Source organism: Aquarana catesbeiana, linkage group LG07 (assembly GCF_042186555.1).
Source record: "Aquarana catesbeiana isolate 2022-GZ linkage group LG07, ASM4218655v1, whole genome shotgun sequence".
Classification (NCBI taxonomy): domain Eukaryota; kingdom Metazoa; phylum Chordata; class Amphibia; order Anura; family Ranidae; genus Aquarana; species Aquarana catesbeiana.
The window spans coordinates 250,425,918-250,442,314 of record NC_133330.1 but is presented as its reverse complement, the minus strand read 5'-3'; the positions used below and the strand labels follow the sequence as shown (position 1 = coordinate 250,442,314).

At 41.9% G+C, this 16,397-nt stretch overlaps 1 protein-coding gene across 1 annotated transcript in view; it reads right to left on the bottom strand.

Annotated features, from left to right (window-relative positions):
* The window catches only part of LOC141103514 (uncharacterized), a 693,174-nt gene that overhangs the window by 96,816 nt on the left and 579,961 nt on the right, over nucleotides 1–16,397 (bottom strand). Inside the window, exon 4 of the mRNA XM_073593189.1 lies at nucleotides 7,166–7,368. Within this exon, the coding sequence (XP_073449290.1) occupies nucleotides 7,166–7,368 (203 nt within the window). The remainder of the gene's footprint in view (nucleotides 1–7,165; nucleotides 7,369–16,397) is intronic.

Here is a 16,397-nt window from a genome sequence, read left to right as displayed (position 1 = left end):
TGAAATTGTTTCGTTTAGGTCTTTCAAGTCTAGCACTGGCCTCAAATCTCCCGTCTTTTTTGCTACTAGAAAAAGCGGAGAGTAGAATCCTAAACCTCTCTGTTCCTGAGGAACCTCTATGATTGCTTGTTTCTGCGATAGTTCTTGAATATAACTGGTCAGGATCTTTCGTTTTGGTATAGAAGATGGTGTTCTGGTCAGTCTGAAGTGGTCTTTTGGAGGTTTGTGTTTGAATGACCATCTGTGACCCTCCTGGATGGTGGAAATCGCCCAGGCATCTCTTATTTGATTTTCCCAAGTCTGAGTAAATCGCCTCAACCTCGCTCCTACTATCGCGGGTTGGGCGTGCACGCCATCAAAATGACTTCTGCTGCTCTCCTGAATTGGGGACTTTAGGTTTTTGCACCCTCACAAAGGACGACTGGGGATTTCGCCAGTTTCGCTTGAATTCCCTTCCTGGTTTGTAAAATCTTGCCTCTCGGTATCTTTCTGGCAACTGGCATCTAAACGGTGGATTTCTTTGTTTGGGCCTTCTATCGGAAGGGATGAGGCCAGACTTCCCTCCAGTAACTTTTGAAATCGCTGTGTCTAGTTTAGGGCCGAATAAGTTGGTGCCGTCGTAGGGAATCCTACACCAGGTCGACTTAGAAGTCGCATCTGCGACCCATGGTTTTAACCAGAGTGCTCTCCTTGACATTACTGAAGCCAACATCGCCCTTGCTGAAGATCTTATGATATCCACGGCCGCTTCAGCCACGAAGTCTCCTGCTAGGCTAAGTTCTTGCATAGCTGATATGATTTTTTCCTGATCTGCTGCCTCTAGCAACAATTTCTCAATGTTGGCTGCCCAAAAGGTAATCGCTCTGCCGACCGCTGCCAGAGTGATCGCTGGTCTGCATGCTCCTCCTGCTGCTGAATAGGCTTTCTTAAGATCGAGGTCTATTTTTCGATCCATTACATCCCTAAAGGTAACGGCATCCTCGATCGGGAGAGTTACATGTCGTGCCAAACGCATTAGTGAGGAATCTACTACAGGAGCTGAAATTAGAGGGTTCACCATTGGTTCCCTTAATGGGTAGAGTTTTGCTATCCTGTTGTTCAGACTGGTTTTTTTATCTGGTTTCTGCCACTCATCCTTTATTAGCTCTTCTAGCTCTTCAATAAAAGGAAAGGTTTCAGGGTCTCTTTTCAGGTTAGGAAAATACTTTCTTAATTTGCGTGGTGCCTCTTTGTCCTCTTCCCAACCGATTGCCTCTTTTACAGATTTTGCGAAGGGATCTATAAGCGCAAAATCAAACGAAGTGGGCATTAGAATTTCTTCCTCTTCTGGGGAGTCTTCCTGAAGAGTATGGGAGGCTGACGGGGAGAGATCTTGCGGCGTATAAGAGGTTGAGGCCATTGAAGCCTGTCTGATGGATTCGTGGGCTGCCACTTGCATGATAGACTCTTTCACAGATTCTTTTATTATATTGGATGCTTCCCTTGCATCCGCTTCTTTTTCACGGGTTGCTTCATCCAAACAGACTTGGCAGACTAGCTTAGCAGGTAGTGCTACTGCTCCGCAAACCCAGCAGGCGTTTGCCGCAGGATGGGTGCGATGGTCATCGCGAGCTTGACGGGATGAAGTCTCATCTCTATGGTGGTGGGATGAGGTTCTTGACCGACTTCGTCTGGACTGAGAATGTTTTGAAGGTGATCGGTCCTTGCGTTTGGAGTGCGTTGATCTTGATGATCTGCCAGAGCTATTAAAATAATATAGCATTAGTGGCAAGGCTCTCTTTTACTCCTCTTCACTACTTACCTAATGTCTGTCCCCCCTTACCTTGTAGCCCGTGGATGGTCTGCTGGAGCAGCGGCCTCCATAAAAAGGAGATAGAGTGTATCTGAAAGGAAAAAAAGTTTGTATGTGTTTTTTTTTTTTTAAAAGACAGGAGGTGCCCAGAGAATAGAAATGCAGAGTTTTAGCAGAGAGGATGAGAGTTCCAGACTTACCAGTGTCAGGGATCAGAAAAACAAACACAAGGCAGCACTGTGGTGATGTTCTGGGGCTCACAGAGGCAAAATGACAGAATTCCTCCGTTTTTAAATATACCGCCGTCGCTGTGGCTCTGACGTCACGGCCGCGCATGCGCAGTGGCCATTTGCGGCGTCCGGCGCCATCTTGGAATCTGGCGTGCCCTAACGCCGCCTATGTCAGATCCTGTGCGCCCTGGAGCCAGTGCTATGCATAGCTATGCATAGTAGGAAGACGCTGTGGGACTACAGCGCCCAGCGCACCTGGAGCCCACATTACACAGATGTGTATAAAGAAATACAGCATGTCAGGAGAGGGCAGAGAAGGAAGGAAAGCTAGTACCTGGAGGCCGCTGCAGATGTCACCAAAAAACCTCTTTAAGGTTTGTAAGGCACAGGTGGATTGTTTGTTTTTAACCCCTGAGACCACCAGAGTGGGGTTCCCTTGCATAAAGCTCTTTTAGAGACTGTACAGCCAGGGCTTCCAACTAGGAGAGGCTTGAACCTAGCTGGGGCGAAGCGGTAAGGGGTTCTTCAGCTTTTACCGGTCCAACCATCTAGGTGAGGAAAAAAAGGAGAATGCAGCGGTGGGCTCCTCTTCAAAACTTATAGCTAACCAGTCCTATCAGGTTGTGGAGGCGGAGGTTGTGTGTGCTGCCATGATGCGTCAGGAAAGTATTTTTAGCTCAATTTTGGACAGAAGGGTTAAATTGGTGAAGATTTATGTTTTGTTTGTGAATGAGTAATGGCACTATGCATCCCTTACTAATTTAAATGGGATGGGGGTATCTGGGGGCCTCATGTAAAAAGGAGACTGCCACACTCCAACCCACCAAACCAGGGTTGTGGAAAAGAGACTCCCTGTCGTCCACAACATGGGGACAAAATGCTTTGCCAAGGAGGGTTCTCTCCGGGACAACCAAACTGATAAGAGGCATGAAAGAGCTCAGCTATGAGGAAAGATTAGCTGAACTGAATTTATACTCTCTTGGGAAAAGGTAAGAGGGAGATATGATCACCAAGTATAAATACATAGGTTGTGCTTATAGCGAACGTGGTGCATAGTTACTCACTTTCAGGTCATTACAATGGGCAAGGAGGCACTCTTTATGTCTGGAGGAAATTTAACCTCCGCATATGGAAAGGTTTCTTCACAATAAGAGCTGGTAAAAAATGTGAAATTGCCTCCCTCAAGAACTAGTACTGGCCAGCACAGTAGATTGCTTTAAAAAAGAACTGGATGTAATCCTAAATGCACAAAATATAACTAGATATTAACATTTAAAGTTAATTAAATTCACCACCAGCGAATATCAGATTGCCTCCTGGAGGATCAGGAAGGATTCTTCTTCCTCCTCTGGAGAAAATTGGACAATGCTTTCCTGGGGATTTTATTTCCCCCCTCTGGATCAACTGTGGGTATAGGATTGTGTAATGAAGGTTTTCTACCTGTCTATTTTTCTGTTGGTTGATACTGTTTGTATTAGTCTTTTTTGAACCTGACTAATTGTGTAACTATGTAGGGTAGGTATCCCTCCATGTTGAAGGCATGTGGCCTGATATGGTTTGGATGGGGGTATTCTCACCCAACCCCCTTTTCTGGAATGCCAGATTGCATGCTCTGACAAAGGTCTGGTATGGATTTTAGGGTAACCCCATGATTTTTTCCTTGTTTTTTTTGTGTGGGTTTCCCCCTTAAAATCCACACCAGGGGGTGGTGGAGTGCTGTATTTGAAGCTCAGTGAAAAATCTAATTAAATTAACAATATTTGAAATACTTCTTCCATGTGGACTTGATACCAATTGACTTAGGACTATGCCTATTATACATTTGTACATCTGACACAACACTATACCTCTTATTACTCATATTTGATTTGTTACCTAATGCTGTAAACTCAAAATCCAGTACCATTTTTTTAATGTACCTTGACATTGTTATGATACAATAAAATACTTGAACAAGAAAAAAAAATCCAATTAAAAGTGTAAGTAAACCCCCTTATTGTTTTCAGCCAAGGAAACTGCCATCCTTTGCCTCTGTTTAATCTACAACTGCCATGATGTTGCACATGTGATCAGTTATGACACCAGCCATTGGATGGTTTGACAGTTTGGTTGAGAGCACAACCAATGGGAGTGTTGCATTTCCGGCATGTGCCGGAAACAAAACTGTTTTATGGATGGGTTTACTTCCACTTTAAATTGAATAATTGCTATAGTATGGTAGCTCTCTATTGCCCAGCAGATCTCCAGTGGGGTTTTCGGCAGTGCCAGTTTGTATGGAAAAAAGCATGAAAGCACCAAGTCATGGAGGTCAGTTCTGATATTATTGTTTATATGTCACACTAAATAAGTCTATCAAGAGTTGACAGCCAATGTGTTTCATGGGTCACACCCAAATCCCTCTTCATCAGGACTTTCATTTATTCTGCAAGACCGATCTGGACTATTGGTTAATCCTGGACTTTTACTTCTAGTGGCAATGGCCACAGGGCAAAAGAAGGAGTTAATCTCTCCAACAAGCACACAAATGGCAATGAAAACCTAAAAGGGGTTCTACACAGCCTCCACTTTATAAAACTAATATTAAAAACATTTGGCTAAAGATACATCTTAAGACCCGGACTGGGAGTATATATTCCTAGGTACTCCTTAATGTCTACATTAGATTGATAATATACACAACAATGATATACACAGCAGTAAGTCAAAAACAGGCAGTTATTAGCATGTGGATGAGTCTGAGCAGAAATAAGCAGACAAAAGCCAAGCAATCTCAGCAGTGTACATGTGGTAAATTCTAATACAGATGGGTGCTCAGGCTCTGCATAGGCTGCAATGGTATGGTACACAAATGTCCAAAGTTTGGGAAACATTGATATATTAAATCAAGTACAAGTGCAGCTTGTGTTAAAATGCTAATTGATAACTAATGACATTATAAAAACATTGGCTACAGTGACTGAGAACCTAATCATTCTACTATGGTGCTGTATGGTGAACCATCTGCCTTTAACACAGCACTGAATTCATCTCCAAATGTGACAAATGTTTTCCTTGTAATGTTTGATTAGTTAAAAGACATGTGGGAATAGAAAAGATTTGCCTCAACAAATCCTTTTCAGATATTAAAATATATAAGCCCCCCCCCCCCAAAAAATCCAAGTCAAATTTTTTTTTTTTTTAAATGCGATACAGATCCTACAGAGCTAACCTAAGCAGAAGTATTTGAAAGAACAGCAAATTAATATTGAACTATCATTTGTTTACCAAAGCCAATGATTTGCATGTCAGCTATGTTTAAACAAAGAAAGCTTTATATGACAATGGTAATTTGCTCAACCGCATGCTAAACAAAGCATCATACCAATTAAATGAAACTTCCTCTTTCTGGACATGTCCCATAAATAGAAATCTTATAGCTCTGACTTGGATGACAAAATTGAAAGACTACTCATTTGGTTAAGGTTAATTCCTTCAGGGTACTTTAGTGGTGTGCTTGTCAACACATCATTTCCCAGAATCCCTGGCTGCAGTGTGACAGCAGCATGCTGTGTAAATTTTGGAAAAAACGTATTTTCCCAACCAACTTATGACATGTGAAATCTGTTCATAAACATCTTTGTTGACGTGTCATATCTTGAGACAGTTTGAAGGTCTTCCGCCGTAACAGTTATGTGTAACCTTCATGTTGGTTCAATAAAGCAAGCAACACAGAACACAATAAAACAAATTCATGGTGTTGAGTGCTTGACACAATAACAGGCTTTCATTAAATGGATCCATCAGGAAGTTTCAGACTAATTAATTTTGTGTTTATTCAGCTTTGGAAACCTTCCTCGTACGGTTTCATTTACCACGGAGCTGCTTTGCACAAGTGAATTACTTGTATGGTGACTCAAAGGCATTTAACAATGTCTTTGATATTTTAAGTACTAACTTAGAGGGATGTTTAATTTCTTCCTCATAATGAAAGAAACAGAAAAAAAGTGCTGAAACATTTGCCTTTTTTCCCTCCGTGAAATCAATGAACAATGAGGAGAAAAATACAGTACATTTACTCTGCTTAATGGCACAAACACGCTTAACGTGCAAGGACGTGTACAGTTTGATGCCATGCAATCATAGTACAGTATCTTTCTAAACTTTTAATCCTTTTAAAAAGGAACCAAAAAGAGAGAAATAAAAAAAACTACCATAGTGGACTATTGTTGACCCAAATAACAGATGCATTAACTCTGTATTGTTTTGGTGTAAGGACTACCATGATGGGATGTTTTTCAGGGTGCAGTCCCCAGGATTTCCATTCTTGTAGTTGCTACTTGACAAATCTCTAAACTGGAAAATGCATGCATCTATTCCAGCTACAGTGTGTACCTGATATGGACCTTTGGTGTATGGAACGCCCCCCAGAAATGTAACCTCCTGCTTGTGCACACTGATTTTCCCAGAAGTATGCACAAAGATACAAGTAAGATTTTAGGCATCTGCAGCAAACATTTCATTTTAATGGGATACTCCCATAGGCATGCACAGGGGGTGTGCTTGGGTACACCCTAATCACTACGTACGGTGCAGATTCCTCCTAGTGCCCGGTCTTCCCCCCCTGCCCCGCAGTGCTGCTGACCTCCCTCCTCTCCTCTCGGCTGCTGCATTTAGAGAGCAGGGCAAGGGGCTAGTAAATATGTCATTTACCGCCTCTTCCTATTCTAAATAAACACAGTAAACACACTCACTCTCTCAAACTACATCTACTATGCTTCAGTTTGTGAATTGACATAAAGCCGCTCAGCACAGAGCACAGACAACTTTTCCTTCAGAGCAACAAAAGATAGGAATCTGCAGCAAAGTTTGTTAAAATTTTTGCAATGTACATCATTCACCCAGAGGGGAATATTTTTTCTCTCAACTTCTAAACCATACACAACAGTAAATTCTGCAAGTGCTGAAAAACATATTTTCACCCACTCATTACACCAGAATCAGTGAACCAAATTATATCAACCAGTTTTGAGATTATTCATATCATAAACGTGTGCGATTATTCTCGGGGGTGTAATCAGCAACATGAACTATCCCATATGTGGGAACCATAAACAGACAAAAAAAAAAAAACTGGCTAAAATCAAAGTTTTCGTTCAATACTTACTTGACTAGTAGGGTTTCAGCAATAACACCAGAACATACTGCCACAACTTTAAACAGCTGATTAGGAGGTGGATCTCTTAGTGTGTTCAAGTAGTATATAAAAAAAGGAATAGCGATGGTTGATGCCAACGTTACAATGAAGGCGAGGAAACTTCTCCACTGACAGAGCAAAGTTCTCCATATTGTTCCCCCTTGTAGATGGTACTAAAAGAAACAAAAGCATTGATTAGTCAAAAAAAAAATCTCAGTCTAACCAGGAAGAGCTAGCAAAATTCTTACCTGCACAATTTTAATATGTAGGTCAAGCCAAAACCTTTTTTCCAGTTTTGGACAGAGTGGAAAAGGATTTGTACTGCTATCTGGATCTTCTTTACAGAGATTTATCCTTACCTCCTGTCCCACTGACAACAGGTTCACCAGACAGGAAGTGGGGAAAAATCTGCAACACAGGCAAACCCCCCCCCCCCCCCAAAAAAAAATCTAATAGGGGTTCTAGGCTTTCAATACTCTACTTAAAGTGGTTCTAAAGGCAGGTGATTTTTTTTTATTCTATACCCTTTGATCGCCCCTGATGTTAACCCCTTCCCTGCCAGTGTCATTAGTACAGTAACAATGCATATCTTTAGCACTGATCACTGTAATAATGTCACTGTTCCCCAAAAAAAGTCAGTTAGGCGTCCAATTTGTCTGCCGCAATTCCGCTAAAAGTCACTGATCGCAGTCATTACTAGTAATACAAATTAAAAAAAATGCCATAAAAATATCCCATAGTTTGTAGATGTGATAACTTTTCTGTTGGATCACGTATCTACCCAAATGATCCAGCCACAGTACAAGCAGATCAGTGGGTGCCACCCAATGACTAAACGCTGGCACTTACTGGTCAGGAAAGAGGATGACAGGACAGAGCTTTGTGAATGTAAACAATACAGAGCTCTGTCCTTTCAGCTGGGAAGTGCCGGTGTTTGTTTCCCTGCAAAGCAGTAAAGAAAAAACGTAAAAGCACCTCATAATAAACTCATCAAGCACTGTTAGGTGCACATTTAACTCTTTGATTGTCCTAGATGTTAACCCCTTCCCAGCCAGTGTCATTAGTACAGTGACAGTATCAGTATTTTTAGTACTGATCACGGTATTAGTGTCATTGGTCCCCAAAAAATGTCAGTTAGTGTCAGACTGTCCGCCAATACTTGCATAAAAAAAAAAATTAAATAAAAAATTTCAGTATATATATATATATATATATCTATCATAGTTTGTAGACGCTATAGCGTTTGCGCAATTATAAGATTGCTGGGATTTTTTTACCAAAAATATGTAGTAGAATACATACAGGCAGTCCCCTAGTTACAAACATCCAACTTACAAACGACTCTTACTTACAAGCGGAGGGAGACAACAGGAAGTGAGAGGAAATCTACCCCTAGAAAGGGGAATTCACTCCTGTAATGCCCCGTACACACGAAAGGATTTTCCGATGGAAAATGTGTGATAGGACCTTGTTGTCGGAAATTCCGACCGCGTGTAGGCTCCATCACACATTTTCCATAGGAATTTCCGACAAAGTTTGAGAGCTTGCTATAAAATTTTACGACAACAAAATCCGCTGTCGGAAATTCCGATCGTGTGTACACAAATCCGACGGACAAAGTGCCACGTATGCTGAGAATAAATTAAGAAATGAAAGCTATTGGCTACTGTCCCGTTTATAGTTTTAGGTCACCGCGTTCAGAATGATCGGATTTTCCGACAACTTTGTGTGACCGTGTATATGCAAGACAAGTTTGAGCCAACATCCGTCAGAAAAAATCCATGGATTTTGTTGTCGGAATGTCCGATCAATGTCCAACCATGTGTACGGGGCATAAGAGTTATCATGGGAAAAAGGTGTCTCCACCGAAGCTTTATCACCAATCCTTGTTTCCACAACAACCTAAAATTTTCAAAATCCAATTGTCATTGGGACATAAAGTGAGGTGAAATCTTCTGAACAGGGACACAGACAGCAAAACAAATGTTACAGGGTGTGTATCCTTCCCTATGCTATCCAAAAAGCTTAAAGATAGTTTTTTTGGCTGGAGCTACACTTAAAAAAAATTTACCTATTCTGACTTACAAACATATTCAACTTGAACAAACCTGCAGACCCGATCTTGTTTGTAACCCGGGGACCACCTGTATTAGCCTAAACTTATGAAGAAAAATTTTATTGGATAAGTTTTATAGCAGAAAGTAAAAAATATATTTTTTTTTTATATTTTCTTAATTTTTTTGTTCATAGCGCAAACAAAAACAAAAAACCCAGTGGCGATCAAATACCACCAAAAGAAAGCTCTATTTGTGTGACACAAATGACATAGATTTCAGTTGAATACAATGTTGCATGACCGCGTAATAGTCAGTAAATGCAGTGCCAAAAAGCAAAAAATGGCCTGGTCATGAAAGGGGGTAAATCTTTCCGGAGATCAAGTCTTATCTTTTATTCTAAAGCCTTGTACACACGATCAGATTTTCAGACAATCGACTCACCATACGAAAATTCTCGTACGACAGAATACAACTTCAGAAGTGACGTAATGTGTTGACTAGTTTTGTATGTATTCTTTCGTTTCTGAGAATACGTAGTCTCGCGCTTACAATTTTTTTCATACGAAAACCGTACTAACTGAAACGAAAATCGGACGTTGAGTTCACGTACGACAAAAAATTTTATAGTCTGCACATCCAGCTTTTGTCTGACGAAAAATCGGAATCGGTTGTCGAAAGCACCATACTAATGATCTGAAAATCGGCAGATCATTCGTCGGATGAAATTTTTCTTCTGATTTTTGTATCGTGTGTACCGGCCTTAAGACGCTGAGTTGTATGCAGTGGGAACATACTGCTCTTTATTTTGCAGTAATTGTATGAGTGCTTTTTCTTTTTTTTTACAAATTTTTTATTTATTTATTTAATCAAAGGGAAGGATCCACGGACCCTTGATACAATACAGAGATATGTTCAACATGAACCGAACAATGAAGGATATAACAATCTTAATCCATGGATTATTATGTAGTACTGTAAATACATTGTCTGGTTTGGACAGCCTAGTAGTCTTCCCTTATCATTTTCTTGAATAAAAATAAAAATAAAGCAAACCCGTCTTTGTGTAAAACACAAAGCAGGATCAGAAAGAACAGACAGAGAGGAAATTAGAAAGTTGAAATATAGAATAGGAGAAGAAGAAAGAAAGGCTAGGGGAGGGGGAAGTGGGAGGTAGGAATGGAGGATAATATGACGTCCCGAGATTATGTCTATGTTTCATAGCGAGAAATATAAATGTGACTTATTCAATCCCAAGGGGCCTCTGTAGTTGTCCTAGGAGTCTAATTTCTTATTTCTTGAACCTAGTCTCCCTCTGTGTCTGGGGTATCAAAAAAGATCTTGCCCTCGTCCGAGTAGACAAACTTGTTCCATAGTGACCATGTTTTTGAGTATTTCTCCTGTTGGTTGCGAGCCGACAGGATAAGATCTTCAAATTTATTGATTTCCTGAACCTTTCTGAGCCACATTCTAAGTGTCGGAGGTTGAGAGGATTTTCACTTAAGCGGAATGCAAGATTTGGCGGCATCAAGAAAATGACGGATAATTGATTTTTTATAATTTTTTGCCGACACTTCTGACACATGAAGGAGATAAAAGGCAGGATCATCTGGTATCTGCCGGTCTGTAAATTTCTGCATAATGTTTTTGACTCCCGACCAAAATTGTTTTATATCGGGGCAGTCCCAAAACACATGTAGTAGTGTACCTCGTTCCTCCTGGCATCTCCAGCATCTATCCGAGGACGCCGGGAATATTCTGCTTAATTTCTCAGGGGTTCTGTACCACCTGGTCAGGATTTTGTAATTAGTTTCTTGTGTTTTCGTACATATGGAAGATTTGTATGTAAATTGAATAATACGTTGCTTCTGTTGTGAGCTGAAGGTATAGTTTAAGTCTCGTTCCCAATCTGCGAAATGTTTTAGTGAATAGGTGTCAGGAGGAGTGATCAGAATGTTGTACATGCACGACAGTGTATGTGGCAGAGTCCCTTCTGTTGAACAGATTTCTTCCAATGTTGTTAGGGGTTGATCAAAATTTTGTGGTGGAGGGAGGGATCTGAAAAAATGAGTGATTTGGAAGGCGTTTAAAAATTTTAGTTGAAATGTACCCGAGGGGTGCGTGAGTTCTTGCAAGCTGGGCCATTTTTTTTGTTTTAGGAAATGGGAAGCCTGAGTATAGCCTGACATCATTAATTGTTTGAATTGATCCTCCTGGTATCCCGGAGTAAAAGCTGGGTTCCCTAAAATAGAGTGGAGAGTTTGGGGATGAAATAGATCCCTTTTTAAACAGGAGGGAACATACTTTCATCGTGTGTCCAATGACAGGGTGGGATTTTAAATCTTTAGATAGGGTGTCATAACACCAAGAAGCTCTAGTCAGAGGAATTGAGCTCTGACTCTGTTCAATCTGAGTCCATAATTTGAGGGGGCTGTGTCTGTTCCAGTCTACCAGTCTGCCGATATGAACTGCCTGGTAGTATTTGCGTACATCTGGCACTGCTAGACCTCCATACTGCTTTGGCAAAGTAAGTTGTGACCTTTTCAAGCGGGGGAATTTGTTGGCCCATATAAATTCAAAGAACAGTTGTTTTATGTGTCGGAAGTAGGTGGCTGGGACTTGTATGGGTAGGGCCTGTAGAAGATATATGAATTTTGGCAGAATGCTCATTTTTATTATGTTGCAGCGGCCAAACCAGGAATGTAAACCTGACGACCATTTTTTTAATAGGGCACGTACTCTAGAGAGAAGGGGTGGGAAATTTAGTTCAAATGTTTTTGATATGTGTGTTGGGATAGCAGTACCTAAATACGTCAAAGCCTTGTCATTCCATTTCAATTTAAAATTTGTCTGGACTTGTGTCTTGAGAGCCTGTGAGAGATTAATGCCCATCGCCTCTGATTTTTGAAAATTAATTTTGAGGTTGGAAATGGCACCATATATTTTGATTTCTCAAAAGAGGTTTGGGATGGATATCACTGGGTTGGTAAGGGAGAATAACATGTCGTCCGCGTATGCCGAGATTTTATGTTGAGAATTCCCAGCTGTTATACCACTAATGTCTGGGTTTCTGTGCACGGTACAGAGAAAGGGCTCCAGTGACAGGGTGAAGAGGAGGGGGGAAAGCGGGCACCCCTGTCTTGTCCCATTTGAAATGTGAAAGGGATCTGATAGGACACCATTCGCTCGGACCTGGGCTGAGGGCTTACAGTATATTGATGAGATCCGTTGAATCATTTGATCTCCAAATCCGGCGTACTGGAGTACTGCAAACATAAATTTCCAATTCACCCTGTCAAAGGCTTTCTCCACATCCGTGCCCAGGAATACACATGGGGTTTGGGATTTATTTATTATATGTAATAAATTGAGCACCTTCGTGGTGTTGTCCCTAGCTTCTCTACTGGGAACAAATCCTACTTGATCTAGGTGGATCAAATGTGGTAAGTGTTGTTGGATTCTGTTTGCAAGGATTTTTGTGAACAGCTTGAGATCGGTATTGAGCAATGATATTGGTCTATAGTTCCCACAAGAGGAAGGGTCTTTCCCTTCCTTTGGGATCACTGCAATGTGGGCTTGCAGCGACCCCATAGCAAAGGGAGATGTGTGGCCTACCGCATTAAATAATTTCACCATATATGGGCTTAGCGATGCTAAAAAAGTTTTATAGTATACTATGGTAAGTCCATCTGGGCCCGGGGCTTTTCCTGGTTTGGCTGAAGCTATCGCCCCTTGTATTTCTTCACTTGTAATCGGGTCTTCTAACGCTTCCCTAGCTGATTCGGATAATTTGGGCATCTGAGAGGAAGTCAGGTAGTCTTGCATGACTTCTTGCTTTGGGGGAGCCCCAGGTATATTATATAAAGATGAGTAAAATTTTTGGAATTCACGAGCAATGTCATGGGGTTTGGAAATTTTAGTTCCTTGCGGAGAAGATATGTGAGGTATGTAAGTCATCAGTCTTTGGTCTCTTAGGGATCTTGCTAATAATTTGCCGCACTTATTACCCGATGCTTTGGCTTTAAATTGTAACAGGTTGTTAATTTGCGTTCTGCAAGTAAGTAATTCTGTCTCTATGGGCGTAGATGGAAATTGTTTATGAGTCCTTTCCAATCGTCGGAGGACTTCTATCAGTGAGTCAAGTTGTTGGGTACGTTGTTTTTTAATTCTTGAGCCATGTTTGATAAGTATTCCCCTCATGACTGCTTTATGAGCTTCCCACGCAATACCGGGGGAGCAGTCTATTGTGTCATTTGTATGGAAATAGTGCTGAAGCTCTCTGGTTATCTCTGCTATTACTTCGGGATCGTGTAAAAGGCTTTCGTTCAGCCTCCAATATCTTGTTTTGGAAGTAAGAGAGTCAGTTAGAGCATAGGAGAGGAAGATTGGCGCGTGGTCTGACCATGTGATAGAACCTATTGTGGAAGTCCTGACAGAGTGAAGCTGTGAGTGTGGTATAAGAAAGTAGTCGATTCGAGAGTACACCTTGTGTGGAGTTGAGTAGAATGTGTAGTCTCTTTCTGTAGGGTGCAGAATACACCAGACGTCTACAATTTGCGCTTTATGTAGGGCCTGAACGATGCGTTTACGGGAGCCAGGAGGAACTGTCGAAAGTTTCGAGGACGAGTCTTCCGCAGGAATCATGGGAATGTTTAAATCACCCCCTAATATCATCTGGCCTTCAGAGAAGTTCAGTAAAGTTTCGATAGTCTTCTCAATAAAGACATCTTGGTTAGAGTTAGGGGCATATAGGTTAGCCAGGGTCACTTTGATCTCCCCAATTTTGCCTTTTAAGAATAGGAAACGACCTGCTGGGTCTACTATTGTATCTAGGCAAGTCCAAGGGACTCGACTGGCGATCAAAATAGATACTCCTTTCGATTTACTTTCCGGGTTTGTGGCGTGATAAGCTAACGGGAATGTGCGATTCTTAAGTACAGGCAATTTGTCTTCTCTAAAATGGGTCTCCTGTAAGAGGGCAATATCTGCTTTATGTCTGTGTAGGTCTTGTAACAGCATGCGCCTCTTTTCTGGGGTGTTTAAACCTTTGGCGTTTAATGACATCACATTAATAACCTCCATTTTGGTGCAAGAGGGGGGGGGGGGAATTGGGCAGGGCAGGGGGAGAGTGAGAATAGTAGATTAGGTTTAGAAGGAAGAGAAGTCTCAAGGAGAAGGTTGAATAAAGAATAGGAAGAAGAAAAAGAGAAAATCGTAGAAAGATCACCCTGAAGAGGGTTAGTGCACTTCAAACTATTGTAAAGGCACTTCAAGTGCTGAGACGCTCCCCAGAAACACCCTGGGTATCGAGCGTAAGCCTAAGTGGGTTTGTGGAAAGGAGCAGCCAGTGAGGTGCTCACTGACCATCCCTCTCCGCCCCAGATGTGTCGTGTTATGAGAAAACTAATATGATGACGACAATCGGTCTGCAACAATCATGTAGAGATTTAATCGGCATATAATAACGATAAAATAATATAAGAATATAACATATGTAGAACGAAATGTGCCCATGTTTATAGTAATATAATATATTACTCCGACTTAGCATAAGTATTAAATCAAACAGGTATACCATTCATACCATTAACTACCCCTTATCTTAGCTGTATAAGAAATGGAGGCAACTACTCTAAGCCTGTTCCTTGTTATTATCCATATATGGGAGGAAGCCAGGGTCCGGACGTCCGTATTACCTAGTCTGCCCCTCCTACCCAAGTCTCCTGCCAGTATGCTTTTTGCCCTTCGTACACAACGGGCCTGAAGGAACTACCCTGTAGTGCAGAGTGGAACAATTGCTGGAAGAACATAACCGCATTTAGTTCCCATAACACATGACTTTGTTATAAAGGAATAAAAAAAAAAAAAACGATAAGCGAACATGTCTAATATGTCTAATATATAAAAAGGAAAAGAAACTAAGAAGTTACAGCAGTAGATAGGCAGCCTTCCTTATCACTTCACCCACAGATCCTCGCTAGTGTTCATCAGAGCAGTGTTCTCAGAAAATGTATTAGTTTGCGGGAGAAGCATCCAGCATCGTAGGTAAAGTATATACCAGGCTGTAAGTGCATTAAAACAGAATAATTAAGTCTTACCGCGGGCAGGTCATAAGAGACATAGGTTTTCTAGGAATGACCGTGTGTTCCTGTGTCAGTCTCCGAGTGGAGCGTCATCAGTGCTCCGCTGTGTCAGACTCGGACCTGTCTTTGCCATAAACATTAATCTGGGGACATCAGCATTAAAACAGTGAGAACATCGATTGGTGAGTAAAGGTCTTCGGTTGGCATGGGTTTCCTCCTCTTTCCGTGAAGGGGGGGGATCATTTTCTAAAAGTTGAACAACAGGTCCAGCAATAACCTCCAAGAACAGGGGTGAGAGTACTTAGCTGTGTGCGGATGACATCTCAGGGCAACCTTCCGTTAGATAGGTCAGGACTCCCGGGACCCCTCAGCCGAGGGAGAGCGATTCCTCCTCCTAGAGCGTTGTTGGCGGGGTGGTTGGTTGGTGCGGAGAGCGGAAGATCCTGGACGACCTGTGTTACGAGGCAGGATGGCTAACCAATTTGGAACATGAATCGGTTCCGCTCCCAGAAAAACAAAGAGAGCTGGTAGGTCCGCCGGGGTATGCAAAGTGAAAGAGGAAGCAGATTTGCGGAATATAACTGCCAATGGGAATCCCCATCTGTATGTGCAGTCCTGTCTCCTAGCTAGGTCTAATATAGGTCTCAGCATGGCTCTTCTCTGTAATGTGGCTCTTGATAGATCAGGGAGAATTTTAATTGTGGCTCCGTCAAACACTACTGCTCCGTGTTCCCATGCTCTGCGCAGTATTAGTTCTTTTTGGTTGTAGTGATGTACTCTGCACAGAACATCTCTCGGTCTGTCAGGATCTTGTGATTTAGGCCCCAATGTCCTGTGCACTCTATCCATCTCCAGGGAAGGCGGGGGGGAAGCCCCTAAAACCTCCTGGAAGATAGCATTCACTGTCGCTGCCAGGTCTTCCGTTCCTGTAGCTTCTGGAAGGCCCCGAAGCCTGAGGTTGTTGCGTCGGCTGTGGTCCTCTAAATCTTCTAAATGAAGCTGAAGATCTATGGCCGTATCCATCTGGGAGACCTGGGAACGTTCTAGGGCTTCAATCCGGTGTGT